Raw genomic sequence first — 20,070 nt, 5'->3', positions numbered from 1 at the left:
TCACCTTTCCAAGTTATGCTGCTCAGCCTCAATCGTGCAAAATAACTCAGTGCTGATAAAACAAACCATCAAAACCAAACCCTGTTATGCAAAGCGTTGAGTTAGTTTGGTGATGTTTACACAAAGTCACAACCTGGAAACTTCAGACCATTTCTATTTTTAACTACATTTCCTATTCTTCATCCAAATGTTTGACATCATGGACACAGAGTCTAAGATTTTGATCAGGAATTAAAATATCTGAAAACGTATGCAGAGGTTTTTTAAAAAAATCCCTTTATGGGAATTTAGTTTGGGTGCATTCTGGTCCTTCCTCGAATGGCAGACCTAGAAGAGTCAAGTTAAAAAAGCAGAGGGTTATGGCCTCATGCTGTTTAACACTATGCAAATTTTTGAATATTCTAGGTGTCTGTGGAAAAATTCCCAGAACAATAATACAGTACGGAAATAAAACAACACTTGATATGTTTGGTAGAAATGTACAGATGGTCAGTTTTGAACTTGCAAGTTCTCAAGAGGTTTTCTTTGTTGGGGCTTCTGAAAAAAGATCTGCTTATACCCATTTTGAGACCCAGGGGAGGCCACCATACTTCAGGGTGCCTGATATTGCTCTACTGATCAAGGCCAAAATGCAGTGGCTTTTATGAGAAATACTGGCAGGTAACTGAAATCAAATTTAGACTTTTGGATTTTATGTTGCAACTATGTAGGCTCCAGGGAGGCCAGTTTCGGGTTTGTTTGTTATGCTGTTTGCTTTGGTTCGATTTAAATTTTTGAGGAATGAACCAAAATGCAACTAACATTCATGGAAACTGTTGAGATGGTCAGAACGCAGTATCAGAGGAATTTGGGAACATCGGGAGCATGGTAGATAGGGGGTTCAGAATGATCATCATCAGCATGTTGTGATATTCTGCTATTTTCCTCCATGGATTAAAAGAGTTTGCTCTTCTTTCTTAAAACGAATGTCGCACATTACATATCTTAAAGCAATCAGCACGAAGGCCAGTGACGCCTGTTCAAGCAGACTTTCAGAGACAGCACACACCAGTAACACAAACAGCTCTTCCACGTTTCGAGAATACAGTGATGGGAACTGGTACACATGATGGTAGGGCAAACTTTTTTTTTTTTTAAACTTCACAGAATGTGAGCTCAGACTTCAGCTGCTTCCTTGTCTGGCAATGAACAAAACCAAAAGGGCTCCAGCCTGAATGATCAAATGCACAGGAGGGACCAGACACACCAGCTACCAATGAGTCACAAGAACAGACAGAAAACTGTTAGTAGATCTTGATAACCAGAATTAAGGTGCTTTTTAAAATGTGTACTTGTTGCAACATATGTCAGGAGTGTAGCTGAGCAAGCAATGTCAGCATGTTAGGCAAATGGAATCCTTGTCCAAGTGGCGTGTGGGATCTCACCTGCACCTTGATCTAGACCAACGGTTCTCAACCTGTGGGTCGGGACCCTTTGGGGGTCAAATGACCCTTTCACAGGGGTTGCCTAAGACCATCAGAAAACACATATATAATTACATATTGTTTTTGTGATTAATCACTATGCTTTAATTATGTTCAATTTGTAACAATGAAATTGGGGGTCACCACAACATGAGGAACTGTATTAAAGGGTCGCGGCATTAGGAAGGTTGAGAACCACTGATCTAGACTGTTGGAATAGCACTAGGTCTTCTTGAAGCCTCATCTAAAAGTCTTCAGGAAAAATAATGTGGAACTCAGTGCAAGGTGTCTTCGTTTGCATTGTGTCCAATGACAGTGGGCTGAATGTAAGTGGCCTGGGGAGGACTTTGCCATTTGATGGGATCTTACAGGACATCCATTCCTACCACCCACTGGATGCAGGAATCCATGCTACAATGTCTCTGACTGGTGCCCAGGAATGATGGTAACCTGTTGTCCCCGGTCCGAGACCGTGGTTGGGCAATCTCAGTGGATTTTGATGCCGAGTTATCAATCTAGAGTAGCAAGGGCTGCAAAGATCTAGTGAAAACTACTTTGGAAGGAGTGCTCAGTTTCTCTCTGTAGAAAAATAAAAACAAAATGAGCTAATTCTAGAGATGAAAGTCCTCTACAGGAAGAACCAAAGCTAACAAGTGAAACTAGTTTCAAAAACTAGTTTCAAAACTAAAGACACTTCTTAATATGATGCTGTTAAGATGATAAAAAGCACAATGATCTCCGTCAAAAATAAATTAAAGCAAACCAAAAAGTTGGCATTTGTTATGAGCCACAAGAACTGCATTCTGAAATATTCTCTATGGCCTCAGCTCCAGTATATCTGGGATAGGGTCTGTCCTGATGGAGGAGAATGTGTTTTTCAAAATAAAAGCCTCAGGGAATTCTTTAGATATCTTTTAAGGAGCACAGATTTGTGGATGTGGCGGGGCACTTTGAAATTTGTTTTTGCCTTGTACTCAGAGTAAACTACTTGCACAAAAATATAAAAGGCATGGCTTGATGTTTAACGTCTGTGTTTTATTGTTGTTGGCACCAGAAAAAGCTCATGTTCTATGTTATGTCACTGTACATACTGTAAACAAGACTGCATTAATATTGTTTTCTTATGAGTTTTTGTTTCAATGAATCTAGATTTTAAAAAATACATTCACAAACTACCTTATGTTTAAACACAATGATTCCCTTTTATTTCTTAACTGTACCCCAAATCCCACAATAAAAAAATCATTTAAAGCTGTGTGTTTCAAACTTATCACTTAGAAATAAAAACAGAACATAACATAAAAACAGAGATCAGTTTGCAACATAATTTAAAGAAGCTCCTGGTTTAAAATACCACAGCAGCAATATAAAGAGCTGGTGGCAATCACATTCGGAGATGAGACCCAAATCAATATATTTTGTCCACATCAGCGTCCAATTATAATGGTTGCTAAATTCAATCAAGAAAGTTATTGCTGAATTTTTTGCATGGAATTTGCAAAGATAGTATCATTCCGCAGCAGAATCACAGCAGTAAAAATGAGAACGGGAGGATTTCATTGCTTTTGAGAGCTAAAGAGACCATGATGAGGACTTCTTGGTGATCATCTAGAGATAATCCTCAATTCCATTCCTGTGTATTACCTACTTAAAATAAATGCAAATGACAACCACCTTTACGGGAGGGGGGGCACAATCACCTACTTCAGGAATGAGAATAATTCCCCCCTCTCCCCCCTTCCCCAAACACCAGATTGAAATGGCTCCATTTTCCTAATGCGTATTTCGTTCTCATTAATAGTACATCAGCTGCTCATGTATTTAGGCAAAATCAGTAGGATCACAGATTTTTAAAATCTGTTAATAGTAGCTATTTTCTCCAGAAACAAGCCGCATTCATTTCTGTTGTTGATTTTTTTTTTTAAATTTTCAAGAATAACAATTTGGTCAACTACTGTTTTGTTGAAAAAATATTAAATACACCTGAGATTGCCAGTTGAGCTCTCTATATGTCTCCTGGAGATAACACTGCTGTGATGAACAGTGAAACAAAACGAACAAAACGAGGTAGGTTAAAACAGGAAGCGCAACACAGATATCGTTTTGCAACACCTCGATACCACAAGTGGCCATGCGTGTAGCTTTGGAAAAAAAAAATCCCAGACAGTCACGCAAAAGTTCAAATCATCTGAGTAAGAGTTTATAAGGACACAAGTCAACCTGAACTAAATATACACATATCTCTGCACAAATGTTGCTTACCATATGTTGGGTAATTTGGAGGAAGGTAAAATGATTAGGGTCTCAGAATTTTGGCCAAAGCCTTGCTTTCAAGTTCGATAAAATCTGAACCAATGCTGCCTGCTGTCTCAGGCAGGCATAGTAGTCTCGTCCCTTCTCTCACCAACCCAAGAGAACACAGGCAGATCAGAAACATTTATTATTTTTTTTTCAGTCACAGTTTTCATCTTGAGAAAGTGGCATTGTCAGGAGAAAGCTGGGAATGACCGGAGCCTGGATGTCATTCACCCCCCAATCAGAACTCAACAAAGTCTCATTCCTAATGAAGCTCAAACCGAGTGACCTCTTAGCTGGGAGGCCTTGTACATTTAAAAAAAGATTGTGTGTGTGTGTGTGTGTAATTTTTTTAGCTTGTTTCCCAGAAGCTCTTTCTGTTTGGCCTCATCTGTCACCCCATCTTTTGCCCTGACTTGTTGCATAATAGCTGAGGGAAAATTGTGTTATGGGATCCCTCAATCACTGGAACCAACTCAACTCAATGACACTACTATCCCATTCAACACACTCCATTCTGTACAGGGCCATATAAAAATAGGGCCTGTCAGACTCACAAAAATGGCAGTTGATTTTATTAGTCTAAGGCTAGTAGTTTAGCCATTTAAAATCTATTTCCCCAAAGAGGGGAAAACTAGCACAGTATTTTTCTTCTCTTAAAAATTCATTAGCCAGTTGCTACCAAAAAGCAACCTTTTGGGTTGGTGAAGGCAAAAGAGTTCTAAAATCACCCCACTATGCAGTTATGGCCTTCAGTGTGAGGAGATAAGGTACATTTATTGTGCTGTCTCTCACCATTTGAAATTGGAAATTTTACAACATATGTATATTTAAATCTAGCAGGCAGACAGAATTAAAAACAGACTAATTTTCTCAGTATGCATTCTCTCCCCATTCTTACAAAGTAAGGGGGTACAGAAAAAAGGTTAAAAAAACAAAACAAAACTCAGAATCCACCATAACACAGCTTAATCATAAGAGCACACAATATTTGTTTCTATCCCTAACTCCGAAGGGCACATGGTCCATCTTTGTCCACAGACAATGCAGCATTCTTGGGGATCTCCTGGAAATTCCTGCCACCTTTTTCTCTCCTTCTCAACCAGGCTGCAACATTGAAAGATGGACTGTATTGGGACGGGTGGAGGGAGAGGAAAAGGGGAAAGCAGTATGTTCAACCAAGCCTTCTGATTCTGCCTCTAGACTGGCATAAGTCCACATGAGTTATGTTCTTTTAAATTAGAAACAACGCCATGAAGATAAGTGCCAAGTGCTCTTCTGTTACCAGTTCATCATGGAATTTCTGTTGAGGGTCATGAAAAACACTTGGCTACTTCCTCCAGATCGCACGGATGCAAAAAATACCTGTTTGAAATTAAAAAGAAGTTAGTTCAACTGCATGGTTTCTTCCCCTCTTTTCTTCAACTGTCCATCCATTTTCTCTCACATGTCCTATCCTTGCCATGCGTCAGCTCTTAAGACTCAATGGCTGGTGTTTATAAAGTGTCTTTTAACATAGTGTATCCTCTGTAAACACTCCTGCCTGCCTTTATTACTATGATTGCTATTTATTATCATTTATTGTGATTTTGACCTTCAGGGACATGCAAGGGGATACATCTTGATTTGTTAACTTCCCTTTGGGTGCTCATATTTTAAAAGGGAGTTTTGAGCTAGGAGATAATATGCTGGGTTTCTGGTCTAGGACACAACAAGCCCTTTGTTAAATTTTGGAAAGCTCCCCTTCTCTCCCTTATAAGGACAAGAGGGCCGACTTTAGGACTGAAGGGAACTCTTTCGTATTCTCAAAGTCAAGGGGGAAATTTTGGGCCTACTGACTTTAGTTCTTAATTTTTAAAATTAAAAAAGAAATTAAATGGTTGTGGTCAGATAGGGTCAGGTGTTCAATGCCTATTCAGTTTGGCATTTCAAGACTTAACGCTTGGCTTCTCTGCTCATGCAGGAGAATCCCAGGCCAAAGGAGATAATGGCATTAGTAAGTAGAACCACAGTCCATTAGGTCTGGGTCTGCTAAATCCTTTTATCAAACAACTGAGAGAAGTGAGCGAAATTTGGGTTACTGCTCACCTGAGCTGAATGTCAGTGAGCCACTGCCCTAGGAAAATAACATTCTGGGCTGTGGCCTAGCCCTTGAGTCAGCCAATACCAAACTTTGGTCCAAGGCATTTACTTTTGTCACTAGTATAAAGTCTCTGCTACTTCATTTCCACAACTTCTTCAAGAGAATGCTGTCTCTCCCAACCACAACTTCTTAAGAAGTTCTGTGGAAATGCTTGCCATTCACCTAATGTAAGTAAAGCTACTGTTAGGGTCAGTGAATCAAAATGGATAAGCACAGAGGGCCCATGGAAAAACAGTGAAGGAAACAAAGAGCTGCTGTCCTCTCCAGGCTGTGTGTGCTCTGGGCTCTAACCCTCGGGCCCCAAATACAGGTGTGGTCCTAGCCTGCTCCTGAGGGTGTGCATGGCATGGAACAGCTTGTTGGGGTGGGCCTTCAATGAATTAAGAGTGTGGGAGTCCATGCTCAGATCACTCTTAGTCTTATAATTCCTGGACACTGGAGTTTTACTAGGGGATGGGTCTGTTTTCTGACATACTCTGGGCAGGCCCTAGAACCATCCTGGCCACCCATAGCTATTGTTCACCCAGACCACACTAGACCACACCAGGTCAGAGTAGTTGGCCAGGGTTGAATCTAGTCTAGACCCATATCACCAGGGTTGGACTAAAACCAGTCTGGCCTCTGGGTGGGTCAAGGCATGTATATCTGTTTAACCCATCACATTCTTTTCTATACAAAAAGCTGTTTTGGGGACAGCATTTCTGAGCTGGCCAAGGTCACAAAGGATAAATTCACAAATGGAGTACAACTGAGCTACTAAAACTTTGGATGAGTCTATAGGGAGGACGAGGGAGAAGCAGCAGTGCTGCAGAATACCCTTCCGAGGACTGAGCATGCCAGACGGACACCGCCACCTTCACGGGGAGACAGGCCCCCTAGAACATTGCAGAGGAAACATGGCTGGAATGACACAGGACATGGCACTAGTTGAGTTTGTGACTGTGCATTTCTTAAGGAATGGGTGACATTTTTTAAACGTTTATATTTCTACATGCCAAATGTTACACATTAAAAAGTGAATATAATGTGATGGGTTAGGTCCCGATAGTGACTTTGTGAAAAGTCTCCAAGTGGAATTTAAAGTTGACCCACTGTGAGATGATTAACGATGGGCCAACTCTTCTAAATGCTTAGGAGAATTTGGGGTGTCTACTGAATCACCATAGGGCCTGCAGGCCACAGAAGTTACTAACAGTTTACAAGAATTTTTTAGATGTGTTTCTGTCTTTTTTGATATGTAAAGAATATATGTTGAGGGTTCACATAAATCAAACCAAATAATGCCATTTCAAGATAATATTGATTGTTTAACACAGATGTGATTCAAATCAGTATAAAGGAAAATGAAGGTTTCACAGGTACCTGGTGGTCTCTTAAAATGCAAACACTAATGCAAATGTTGAAACGGATTTACCTTATCATTTCTTTCACATAGAAACTTTAACCTTTGAGCTCGCTTATGCATAAATACTCCATCCAAATGTCCTGTTTCCACTGACCGGATCTCAATAGCTTTCTCGCCCCAGCCCATTATCTGATTGGAATGAATGTAGGCTGTCAAAAGGAATTTCCAAAACTGCATTAAAAACATTAGATGGGCAATAACTCACAGCATCTGTTCACATCTTAACCACAAAAATGACAAACGACTTGAGATAAACAGACAAAGCAAGTCTTACAAGTGTTATTCACAGACTTTTTTTTTTTTTTTTTGTGGAATCAAATGGTTGTTTCACATTTCTTGATTTTCGTTTCATTTGGGGGGTGTAACTGCTGAAGGAGATAAGGAATGGTTAACCTACCCACAGACGTGGGCATTTCTCCCCATTGAAGCACCACATCCTTAGTTATCCGGCCATAGGTGTTCACATACACCCCCTCATCCTCATAGCAAACAAGCATTTCCATCCCATCTGTTTTAGGCAAGATGACAATGGCATGAGGAGTGATATTGCCCTGAATCTAGAAGACAAAGAAAGGTCAGGCATTATTCTTTTTAAAAATAAGGCAACATCTTGACTATTAATCATTAAGAATTGCAAAAATGAGGGTCCCCCACCATTTTCATACTAGAGACTGACATTCTGATTTGCTTAATTGAACCACCAACCTATCACAAACTCTGGTAAACACACACACAGGCACTAGGTTGAGAATCCAATTCCTGATCCTGAAAATAACAACTCTGGAGCACCTGCTGTGTACCAAACACTGGGCCCCTTACCTGTACATTTTCTAGTCCTTAGAACAACTCTCCATGGGAGATAGCTTTGTCTATAAATGAGGCAAATGCATTTCAGGGGGATTATGTAACTGGACCAAAGCTGCACTGATATGTGGTGGTGGAATTGGGATTTGAGCACATGTCTCATAGATATTGAAAATCACATTTTCCATCTACTTAAATTACAGTGGGAAGTCTGGGGAGTGTTGGGCCGGGGGTGGGGGGGGGGCGAGAGGTAAGAGATCAACCAAAGGATTTGTATGCATGCATATAAGCATAACCAATGGACACAAGACACTGCGGGGGTGGGGTGAGGGCATGTGACGGTGGGTAGGGGAGGCCGGGAGAAGGTCACTGGGGGTAAAAAAAGGAGACGTATGTACTATTATCTGTAATACTTTAAACAATAAAATAAAATTAAAAAAAAAAAGGCGAGGAGAAGTTGAATTTGATGGAGAAGAGCCTAATTGGGGCCAGAAGGTGGGACCAAAACAGATTCCTACCAAATAGGCTATGGGCAGATAACACAGATTGTTAATCTAGATGCCTAAATAACCGAATAATAAAAATTAATGGTTTGCTTAGAAAAAAATTTAAAATTATCACTCATTACAAAAAAATATCATTATTGAAATAAGTGTAGATTGACTTGTTCTAGGAAAAGAGATGTGGTGATGCTGTGATCCCCAGGTTGGGGATGGTATATAGTCCAATAGCTGCTTAGTAGGTAGGAATGGGAGGATCAAAAATGACCATGGTGATGGCCCAGAACTCTGATCCTGTGTGCACATGCACACACATGAGGCGAAGCTGTACTGCAGCAATGAATGACGTGAAGGTGTATACGCGCGCGCACGTGTGTGTGTGTGTGTGTGTGTGTGATGTACTAAAACAACTTTTTTTTTTTTCCAATCAGATTTCTTTGGAGTAAAAAGTCTTTAAACTCCGCAAATACAAATCAGCAACAGATTAGGCCTCAGACTTTCCTAATGTCTCTACAGTATGTTAGCCTTGGAATTACATGAAGAAAACACAATTTACACTAAACCAATACTACTAAGCAAAACCATGTGTAGTATTTGGGTGAAAAAGGTGAAGGGATTAAAAACTACAAATTGGCAGTTATAAAATAGTTACGGGGATGTCAAGTACAGCATAGAGAATATAGTCAATAATATTGTAATAACTTTGTGTGGTGACAGGTGGGTACTGACATCTGGGGGATCACTTCATAAGTTTTTTAAGTGTCTAACCACTATGCTGTACACCTGAAACGAACATAATATTGAATGTCAATGTAATTGGAAAATAAAAAAAATATTTTAAAAATGAAATTAAAAGTCATGTTTTAGGCAATGTGTCAGTATAGCAATGTTAATACTATAATTTGCAGGGCTCTGTACCAGCTACTTTAAATATATTACATTATTTAATGTGATGAAAACCATATGAGATAGGATAATTTATCCCCATTTTAGAGTTGTGAAAACTGAGGGCTAGAGAGACTGCCTAATGTGTCCATAATTGCAAAGGAAATACATGCTAGAGCCAGGGTGTCAGATTCCACTACATGAACTGTGGAATTGAAAAGAGGTACAAAAATGGCAAAAAAGGGGCCATTGGCCTTCTCTTACATGAAATGAACCAATCTCTCTTCAAAACCTGAAAATAGGAACTCATCTATTGTACTCCTGCTTAAAGAACAGAATTTATGCCCTTGAAGGAAAAACACCACATGTATTTTAATCTGAAGTTCAATGAGACAACATATCCAGTAAATGGCAAAGAACTGCTATTATGTGTTATTCAGAGTTAAGCAGCCATAAACATTAAATTTACAGGTTTTATTTATTAAAAGCATTGTCTATTTAGTGAAGGTCAAAAGTTCATCTGCTTTACTGACCAGTAAAGGCATGACTTCTATTAAAAATGCACAATGTTTCTACATGCAGGCTGTTGCACAGAGAGCCGTGACAGTAGGCTTCCAGAAACTTACATGAGATGGTATGTAGATATCATAAGAGTTTCCTGAATCAACATCAATTACATGGAAACCAGTGTGTGAACCAAAAATAACCTTTAATCTTTGACCTTCTTCTACCGTGAGATCCACAAGCAGTGGCTTGTGCTGGAGATCTGCAAAAGACTTTAAAAATCACCCCATGAGTGTACACATCATTCAAACAGGTTATCTTAATAATTTTTTCCTTTAGCCATTGCCTGGTAGAATTTAATATCTAACTTTCTTAAACAGAAACACCAGGAAATTTCTCTTTCAATTTTAGGTCTATTCATATTCTGGATCCAGGGAGAGGGGTCTAGCACCCATTTGTGATCCTTTCTCCACCCCTTGTCTTCCAGGGCAGAGAAGTAGCTTACAGTTGTCAATTTTTGATACCGTCATCATATGTTAAAACTACTGCTCTTCCCTGTTTATTTCTGGCCTTTTCCCTCAGGAAACCTCTCTGGCCCCTTTCCTTCCAATGTGACAGACAGGTCTACATTGGCTGCTCCCTTTTCAGAGACATCCTGGGGTGGGCCACCAGGTCAGCTCTATGCTAAGCCTGCTCAGATGAATGGAAAGGTGGCGGTAGAACATCACAAAACTCAAGACTCATTTTTTTTTTTCACATGAATGTTTATAGCAACTTTATATGAATAAATCCCCCAAACTAGAAAAAAATTCACTTGTCATCCTTTGGCAGAAAAAATGGTTAAACAAATTGTGGTACATCCATACTATGGACTACTACTCAGCAATAATAAGGAATAAACTACTGACACATACAACAACCTGGATGAATCTTCAGAGAACTATGCTCAGTTGGCTAGTTGGGTTTAACCATAGTTCCAGCTAAGTTAATCTAGGTTCTACTTGTTTGAATCCACAGCTAACACTGCAACTAGCTGTCAATCAAGTGTGCTTCTGTTTTCCTTTGCCAACTTTTACCTTTATTGGGTCTTGAAGTCTGGGAGAGAATTTGTGAAACCCCAGGTGCCTCACTATAATGCCACTGCCCCCTAACAGACTTCTCTCCTCATCCACTGCTAACAGCCTCACAGGATGGGAGACCTTAGCCTGGTATCCTTGTCCTGTGGGAGGGGCTCAGCCTTCTGTCATCTCCAGTCTTTTTTTCCAAGTCCTTTTTTGCCTTTGCTCTTCCCTCTTTTCAGGCCCAGTGTGATCTGCTGAACAAAGCATTTCACACTCTCTCGTGCACTTTGGCTAGTAAACTGATGGCAGCAACTTCAGAACTGGAATGGGATCTTGATTGAAAAGCTTTTGCCGAGAGAGATTTTGGCAGAACAGTAGTACCACTTTAGCTTTCAGGAGTGATCCCTTAAGTGTTATTACTAACCTAATGCATTCCAAAAATTTTTCTCTATAAAAGTGGGGTTATGGAGGGGTGCCCATTTCCATTGATGAATCTATCTTCTTGTGCACATCACAAATGAGCCCCTAGCGCTAAGGGAACAAGAAAAAAGTGGGTGACTCTGCCCTGAAGATGGCTCACAGTGTTCCCAAGGCAGCTTCTGCTCCCACATGGCATATGTGGGAAGTAAGAATACAGAGAGAGTCAAAGGGAATAATGGTCAAAAGGTGGGGAAAAAGTGAGAACCACTGAGATATAAAGAGAGAGACATAGGCAGCAAGAGAGAGAGAGAATGAACAGAAGAGAAATTTACATTGGCTGAGACAGACTATGCAGCTCTGAAAACACTGGAGTGCCCACAAGCACTGGTCCTTCTGGCATTTGGGGGTCAGTTTTCATGATCTGGGGCAATGGGACTAGCATATCCCTATCTCGATCTTGTTGATTAGTCTAACCATGGTGGGTAGAGACTCAGACAAGGTGAAAAAAAAAGCCACTGAAATTGAAGAATGTAAAGAAGCTAGGTCATTTTCAGAGGTGACTAAATTCAGTCTTCATTTTAGAGAAATTAGGGATATGGAGCATCAAGTGAGTTTTAGGGACTTTACCCTACAAGGGTTATGAAGATTGTAAGATTTAGAGACTCAGTTCAACCTTAAAATTCAGGGCTGTTGTTGGTTTGCCTTTTTGAGATGAAATATCAGCGTGCCCTAGTTAGGTGGCTGTATAATGAATCTCCTTGCCTAATACCACAATTAAGGATTCGCCCAGGAACCATTCCATACTAAATGCCACTTGGAGATGGTGATTCATAAACCTGAATGGAGGAGTGTGTACCCAACTTTTAATTTGACTAATTTTATAGCATTTATTACGTCTTAGGTTTTACTTTCAGAATAATAAATCTAAGAGTTTCTAGACTTTTAAAAGAGGTTTATTACATATAGGAATATTATATTAGTCTAGGTACAAGACAGACCACTTTGTTAACTGGTAGGAACTTAAAATAAAAAACAAAACAAAACAAGCACTTTTTAGGTAATCACATGCCTGCTTACCTTAAATGCCATGAACTTATGATATGGTTTAGGAGCCCAAGCATATATCTCCACGGCATTCTTTAAGGCAATCACCAAGAATTTGATCCTTTCATATTTAACTGTAATACAAAATTATAAATTAAAAAAGCGTATCAGTTTATTCAAGTTTTTGTATTAATGAATGTGTAAGCATACTATGCAAATATACAGGGTGGGGCAAAAGTAGGCTTATAGTTGTTTGTATGGAAAATAATACAATAATCAATAAGTAATAATACAAGAATACACTATGTTCCATGTATTAACAACTGTAAACCTTCTTTTGCCTCACCCTGTACATATAAAACCATAATTGAGGGTGATGATCTTGGTGTAGGATTTTCTAGAGATAGATTTAACTTCCTTTCGTGTATTTGGTTTGCATAATACTTGGGGCCTTTTGCTTTGTACTGAACACTCTTTTCTTCATCTAAGGATGTAACTGGCTTAGGACTGTCTTTAACCACTAGGTTTAGATGTAAACTGCACATTGTAATAAGAATATACATACTATCCCTTGATGTTTCCTTGCCTGGCTTTTATGTTCATCCACATGTAAGCAAACAGGGGAGAGCTGGTAGAACAATTAGCAACTGGGTAGAGACATAAAGGCTTCCATTTGCTTACTATCCACATTTGGATTCCAATGATTAGAAATGCATAAGGGATTAGTGCCCTTATAAAAAAGACCCTCGAAAGATCCTGCTGCCCTTCTGGTATGTGAGGTTGTAGCGACAAGACAGCTGTCCCTGAACCAGGACGTGAGTCCTCAGCAGACAGTGCAGCTGCCAGTACGTTGGCCTTGGTTGGACTCCCCAGCCTCCAGAACTGTGAGAAATAAATTCCTATCGCTTATAAGCCATCCAGTCTCTGGTATTCTGTTATAGCAGCCTGAGTAGACTAAAATAGTACACATGGCAGTCATTTTTTTAAATGCAATATTTGAACAGACTATTCTGTGTTTTAAAGAAACTGGACATCCCAGAATAACACCAAATTCTTGCTCTTTGAGCTCTTTTTATTTTTTTGAGCTCTTTTTTTGAAGCAGGTCCCTTCTATTTACACATTCTGTCTTTAATATACTTTCACCTACTTCTTTAGCAATTTATTTCCATATTTCTAAATAACATTCTTACAACGTTATTTCTTGACTTTTTTTCCCCCAGTTGTACATATTATCTACTGACTGTGTAGTATGGAAAAGATTTAATTTCTTAAAACTATCTTCTCTCTAGTCTCGCTTTTAAACATACACATTTCCTCTTCTCCATTCAATATAGTTAAATTTGTAATTTTTGGTTAAATCAATATTCTGTGTTCAAGTTATTATTGTTCAGAGATGGGTGCATAGCATACCATAATTATGTTTCCTTTGTTGTTTTCTCTCATTTTTTTCATGTCCTTATTTTCTATGTATCTATCACTAAGCATGTGTAAACCTTCTGCTAGAACTGTAACTGCCTTCAACAGTCAAATGCGACAGGTAATCTATTAGTAAAATTTTATTTTTTCTCAAACCCACCTCTTCTGGAACCCTCTGCTTGGACTGACAGACACACACATACATATACCCTATTGGTTCTGTTTCTCTGGAGAGCTCTGGTGAATCCAGATGGATTATAAATACAAGGTGAAAGTAACCTTTCCCTCAGAATTTTGAAGCCTTGGTCCATTGTCTTCCAGTTTTCTAGGATTGCTGATAAGTCCCAGGCCACCTGATTCTGGGCCTATTATATGTAAACTGTTTATTTACTTATGATCTAAAAACTTTAAGGAGCTTCTCATTTCCTGGATACTGAAATATCATGTTGATACATCTTGAGGTGTATCTTTTTTTAATCTACTCTTCTGGGTACTCAATGAAACCTTTTAATTTGTGATTTCAAGGCTTTAGTTATAAAAATGTTTTTTCTATTCTTTCTTTCATACTTTCCTCTTCTATTTCTTATTTTCTCGTTTTTCCCCTAAAACTCATGTTACTAAGATTTTTGAACCAATTTTTATTTCTCAACTTCCCCTTCTCCATCCCTCCTTTTTTTGTTCTACTTTCTAGATTTCTCATTTTTATCTTCCAACATTTCTATTACATTTTTTATTCCTGCCAATACATTTTAATTTCTAAGATTTTTTTCTAGTTTTCTGAATGACTTTTCCCAACCCTGCTCCAGCATTTTAAATAGCCTTTATTCTTCTTTTATGAAAAAGAGTTTTTATAATCTTTCTGAAGTTATTGTTTCTTTCTTTAAAATTTTCTTCCACTCCTCATTATCCTGTTCCTTCTAAACACCTTTCTAAGTTTCCTGCCTATCCGTGGATTTCCCCATGTCTGATATGTGTGCTATCGACTGCGGGGCTTCACTTTAAGACATTAGACAGCAAGCTTTGTTCATGGCATTTCAAATACTAGTGCCTGAACATCTTTTCTTTCTGGCCACTTAGTTTCTATAAAGACAAATCTCTAAATCTCTTGCTTGGGAATTTAAGCATGGCTACCGACATTTTGGGAGCTAAACAGGGGATGGAGGTGTGTGTGTCCTCACAGTTCAGTATTTCCCATCATCAGATAGGCTGTGCCAACCTTTCATCTTCTATTTCTTTTTATTTTTAATCTTTATTGTTGAAAGTATTACATATGTCACCCTTTTTCTCCCACGGACCCCTTATAACCTGCCCCCACCACCCACCTGAGGCCTCCACCACCCTATTGTCTGTGTCCATTGGTTATGCATATATGCATACAAAGGTCTCTGGTTGATTTCTTCCCACCCACTTACCCACCCACACTTCTATTTCCATTGGGGCTCGGGGTGGCTGCCTGACTGGCTTCTGGAGGACATGCTACTCATCACCTTTTCAACAATTCTTCTATTTTCAATTCGACTTTATGCTTCTCCCTGGGGCCTCATGTCCTGGTCTGCCTGGGTTCTGTTAAGTGACTGGATTGATTTTGATAAATTTATTCACTGAAAACTTAAAATTCAGCATTTCCTGGTCGGCTAAGTTTGCTTTTAGTCATCCGGCTACTCTTGTTCAATTTTGTTGACATCTCATTTGTTGATTTCTCTCCTCCTGGTCCCTTTGCCCTTGTGGGTTTATGACATTTGTATTCTTTCACTGTCATTTTAATAGGCAGGAGTGGCTATAAATGCTTAAACTGGAGCCTGGGGCTTTATTCTGAATGCACTCTTTAAACCTCACCCACCTGGCTTTTTTTGTTGGGAAATAATGCAAGTATACTTAAGGTTTCAGCAACATCTTAACTTGTTCGTAAATGCATCATCAATTTCTGATAGAAAAAACTGAATGAAACTTAACAGAATAATTCAGATTGAACATAAAACAGTTCCATGCTTTGAGACTTACCAACTTTGTAATGTATACAGCCTTCCAAGTCCCCAACAGTGATCCAGCCTTGTTTCTTTTCCACTTCCGGGTCATTGTGTAGTATTCTGTTTCTTAGCCATGAAAGATAGTAAACTCGTAGCTTATTCTTCTTTCCTGTTGAAATAATGGAGCTTTAATTTCAAACCCCTGTGATAGCTTTTTCTCTTAACCCTTCCCATCTCCATTTTATTTTATTCATTTATTTTCATTTACAATTGTGTGTGTTTGTATAAAGGCACAATAGCCAGTGTCTCCAGCACCATCAAAGTGTGTATGTCTCTGCCAAAACTTATGATTAAAACAGCCCCAATTGTTTTGAACAAATAACCATCTTATAATTTGTCTTTGCCTTCAGGTCATTTTTTTTCTTTTCTTTTTTTTTGGTGGCAGTGGTGGGATTCAGGTCATTTTTTATTTGAGCATGCTGCTCTTACCCTCCCTTCTTGATGCAAAGGGTAGTGTCTACTGATCGCAGTAAGACCTAATTGTGTAACAGAATGGTTGATCAAAGTTCCAGAATATTCTAGATCTAATTATATGAAGGAATTCTGACAACTGGACATTTTATCATACTTATGTGTGACTGCCATTCCCTCACCTGCTAACCTAAGAGCATATTTGAATGGAGAGCCTCTTATTTACCTCCTCTATTACTTTAAAGATGACAGCTGGTAGTAGTTTTATTTTATCTGATTAACAAATAGAGGAATTTTATAAGAAAATAAGAGAAATAAGTTCAACAAGGGCAGTCTGAGCTATAACACTGGACACATTTATGGTACTGAGATCATAGAAAGAAATGCCACACAAAAGTGGGGAAGGAATAAAAGATGAGTACTTGAAAAAACAAACAAACAACTTAAAAGTTCCCTTTGGTAAAATGATCCCGGAGTAAAGAATGTTTAGTATGATAAAATTTAGGCCCGTGGGTTTTCCTTCATAGGTACTTATTTTCCTTTGATTTCTCTTAGGTATCAAAATATGTTTTACATTTTACAGATGTAATATTTACCAGAAGACAATTCATTAAAGCGTCGCACACTGGATTTGACAGGAGAGTGAATTTGTAACTTAAATTAAGGGAATCATAGTGAAGTTACTGCTCCTTTTTGTAGCCAAAAGCCTAGGATATATACTGATCAGGATGAGCGGGTGGGCCAGCTCTTCCCTCTTTCTGCCAACACAGACCCAAAGGCAGTTCAAGCATGCTTTGCTCCTATCTTCATCTTTTTCTTTCCCCATCTATGCCTCATGAGAAGAGGAAATGCTTCCACTTTAAAAAATGGGAATGTGTCACTCACAACATAATGAAGCTTGAATGTGACTTTTCTGGTATCATTTCCACTTTTGGTAGGTGACTGGCAGATGTGTGGTTTTAAATGTGATTTGGTAGTAGAGCAATCAAAAAAGCAATTAACCAGAACAAAGGACTACACAGAATTTAACTCAATTGATAATAGAAGAATAATTTACTTGGTTAACTTTTATGTGGGCGGAATAAAAAGAAACGCAACTCTCAGCATGCAGTGGAAAGGTAAAAGAAAGAGGGAACTGTACCATCAAGTAAAGGCATTTTATTCAAAATAGAAGTACAGTTGAAGAGTTCAACTTTATTCAAAATTCAACCCAGTAGCGCTGCATCGTCTCTGCAAAAACAGTGGCTGAGTGTAGAGCCACCGTTTTCAAACTTGGCTGCACACTGGAAACACCTCAGAAGCCACGAAAGCAATGGATGCCTGAGCCCACTCCAAGGGATTCTGACCCACTGGTCTGGGGTGCAGGCTAGACTTTCCATATCTCCTCACTTTTGTCTTCATCTTCTTTTGTTTGTTTGTTAACCCTTGCCCAAGGATATTTTTCCATGATTTTTAGAGAGCGAAAGGGAGGGGGCGAAGCAGAGAGAAACACTGATGTGAGAGAGACATGTCAACTGGTTGCCTCCTACACATGCCCCAACCAGTGTTGGGAATCAAGCCTGCAACTGAGGTATGTGCCTTTGACCGGGAATTGAACCTGGGACCCTTCAGTCTGCAGGTCAATGCTATATCTACTGATCCAAATGGGCTAGGACTGTCTTCATCTTTTTATTAAGGACCAGGAAGCTGCAGAGTGTAGCAGAATGATCCCACATTCAAATTCCTTTGCAGACTCAGTCACCCAGTGGGCCAGCTGTGCTTGCTAAAACATCAGTGGACTATAAGTTGGAGCAGTTCTTGTGAAAAGAGAGACCACAGGAATTCCTGCTTATAAAATTTCTTACTCCCAGAAGCCTACACTTTGATCTTCTCCCTCTGAGAGTAGACAGCGATGATTGGAGTGCAGACATCTTAAAAGCATCCTTGCTGAGTCCTGGCAGTGGTTAAAGGCCCATAACGATACAGCCTTCGTGGTATGTCCCCGCCTAATTCAGATTTCAAGCAGAGGAGAGAGACTTACTTTTGGAGGTCAGACCTGTCCAGAGCTACAAAATGCAGGTGATCTCACTCTGAGTGTACTGCTATAATTCATTGTGTCCCTTGTTAGCTGGAAAGGGCAGACATTACCGTTTCTTCAGGAACGAGGTGATCACCTTTCCCACCTGTGCAGACCTGGAGGACTCGGTTATCCTAGTAACATACCTGATATTGTCACGAGGACATTCAGTCCCTCTAGCACATCCATCTGCTGAAATCGCCTCCGGTTGATCAGATTATAGACTTTGCCTTGTCCGCTTCGGTCCAAAAGCATCAGGCCATTTTCAGTTCCCACCAGGAGGTTCACACCTGAAAATTTAAGAAGCACCCCAAGACTGACGTTTTACAGGCTTTAACCTTCTGCATCTGGGGTCCCTGTAAAAGCTAAGAAATGGTGCTCTGTAAATACAAACTAATGGGCAAGTAGGTACTACAGTCGGGAGTGCAGAAGTCAAAGCTCTGACATAGTAATTAAATCACTGTCTCTTTGGTAATGAGATTAGTTTTAATTTATGAAGTTGTAGCAACGTTTATTACATATGGGCATTTACTACCTAGTGTAAAGAGTCCTTCTCAAGAGGAGCCTAAGGCACAGCTGTGACACTACCACAATTCGCCTTTGTTCCTTCCCTGTAATACCCACCCCTTTCTCGGCTCTTTAAACCCCACTTCAAGACTTCCCCAAGGTTCACTCCCACCCCTATTCATGCAGTGATTTCTAGCTTTTCCACCTTCAACATACAACAGAGTGCCCCATTTCCATACCCCATTGGGAGAAAACCCCTTCCTCCCCCTCACACCACAGCTTAACTTAGTTCTAAGGTTCTGCTCCCTGTTAGGAAATGATCAAATAATTCAAGTGAAGGTGTTAACTCTTGAGAGTCACAGGAATAATGACTGTAAGGAACTTCGCAGGCATCTAAATCTAGTCCAACCCACCTCTCATACAATAATCCCTATTAGAAAGGGATCCCTATTGTCTGGTAGCTACAATACTAAACATTCATCCCTAAGCAAATCACCACCCCTCCCACCCCCAGCACACAATACACACATAAACACTGAGGTCCAATGCACAATGGACTATACTCATGAACAGGTAACTTTCTAACTTCTCTTGTTTGTTGTATGTCTATCTTCTGAGGAACATCAATGTCTGCTCTTTCATGTACATGGTCAATATTAACATGTCTATCTTGTTGTTTTCTGTCTCTTCTCCAGAGGACAGAGCCTTCTCTCCATCACACCTCCCATGAAATGGTTTTCGGGCTTCACGCTCTTCTCCACTAACATCTCAAATGCCTTTGTCCTTATAAAATTATGGTGCCCAAACCTGGTCTGGTACTTTAGATGGGTACATGTCTTTCCTTGATCTGAACATGACATTTATAGTAACACAGACCATCACACCTATACTGAATTTGAGGTCAGCTAAAACCTGCAGATCTTTTTCACAGGAACTGCAGGTTGATGTTTTGAACTAAAAGGGAAGGTTCATCATCTATTTTCATTTTCAAATTTTATCCCGTGAGTCCTAGTATGGCCTTTAGCAATTCACTGAAATATGCTAGGCTAGGTTTTCAGCTGCGAGAGAGATGTAATGCCTTTATTCCCCTTGTGAGATGTTGTAGGGATCACAGAATGTGGGGCACATC

General features: G+C 39.6%; 1 protein-coding gene across 14 annotated transcripts in view; it reads right to left on the bottom strand.

Annotated features, from left to right (window-relative positions):
- Positions 1–2,477: 2,477 nt before the first annotated feature.
- The window catches only part of TNIK (TRAF2 and NCK interacting kinase), a 345,621-nt gene continuing 328,028 nt past the window's right edge, over positions 2,478–20,070 (bottom strand). For 13 of the 14 annotated variants that reach the window (XM_036350973.1, XM_036350976.1, XM_036350974.1 and 10 more), the window contains 7 exons: positions 18,581–18,724; positions 15,942–16,076; positions 12,558–12,658; positions 10,122–10,271; positions 7,704–7,863; positions 7,316–7,455; positions 2,478–5,123 (listed from right to left, as the gene is read on the bottom strand). In XM_036350973.1, the coding sequence (XP_036206866.1) occupies positions 5,040–5,123; positions 7,316–7,455; positions 7,704–7,863; positions 10,122–10,271; positions 12,558–12,658; positions 15,942–16,076; positions 18,581–18,724 (914 nt within the window). In that variant the 3' untranslated portion in view covers positions 2,478–5,039. Of the gene's footprint in view, positions 5,124–7,315; positions 7,456–7,703; positions 7,864–10,121; positions 10,272–12,557; positions 12,659–15,941; positions 16,077–16,102; positions 18,364–18,580; positions 18,725–20,070 lie in introns of those variants that run through there. The other variant, XM_036350988.1, reaches the window with a different exon arrangement.

Source organism: Myotis myotis, unplaced genomic scaffold (genome assembly GCF_014108235.1).
Source record: "Myotis myotis isolate mMyoMyo1 unplaced genomic scaffold, mMyoMyo1.p scaffold_m19_p_2, whole genome shotgun sequence".
In the NCBI taxonomy this organism is placed as follows: domain Eukaryota; kingdom Metazoa; phylum Chordata; class Mammalia; order Chiroptera; family Vespertilionidae; genus Myotis; species Myotis myotis.
The sequence above is the reverse complement of the archived record's forward strand: the minus strand, read 5'-3'. Positions and strand labels throughout refer to the sequence as shown.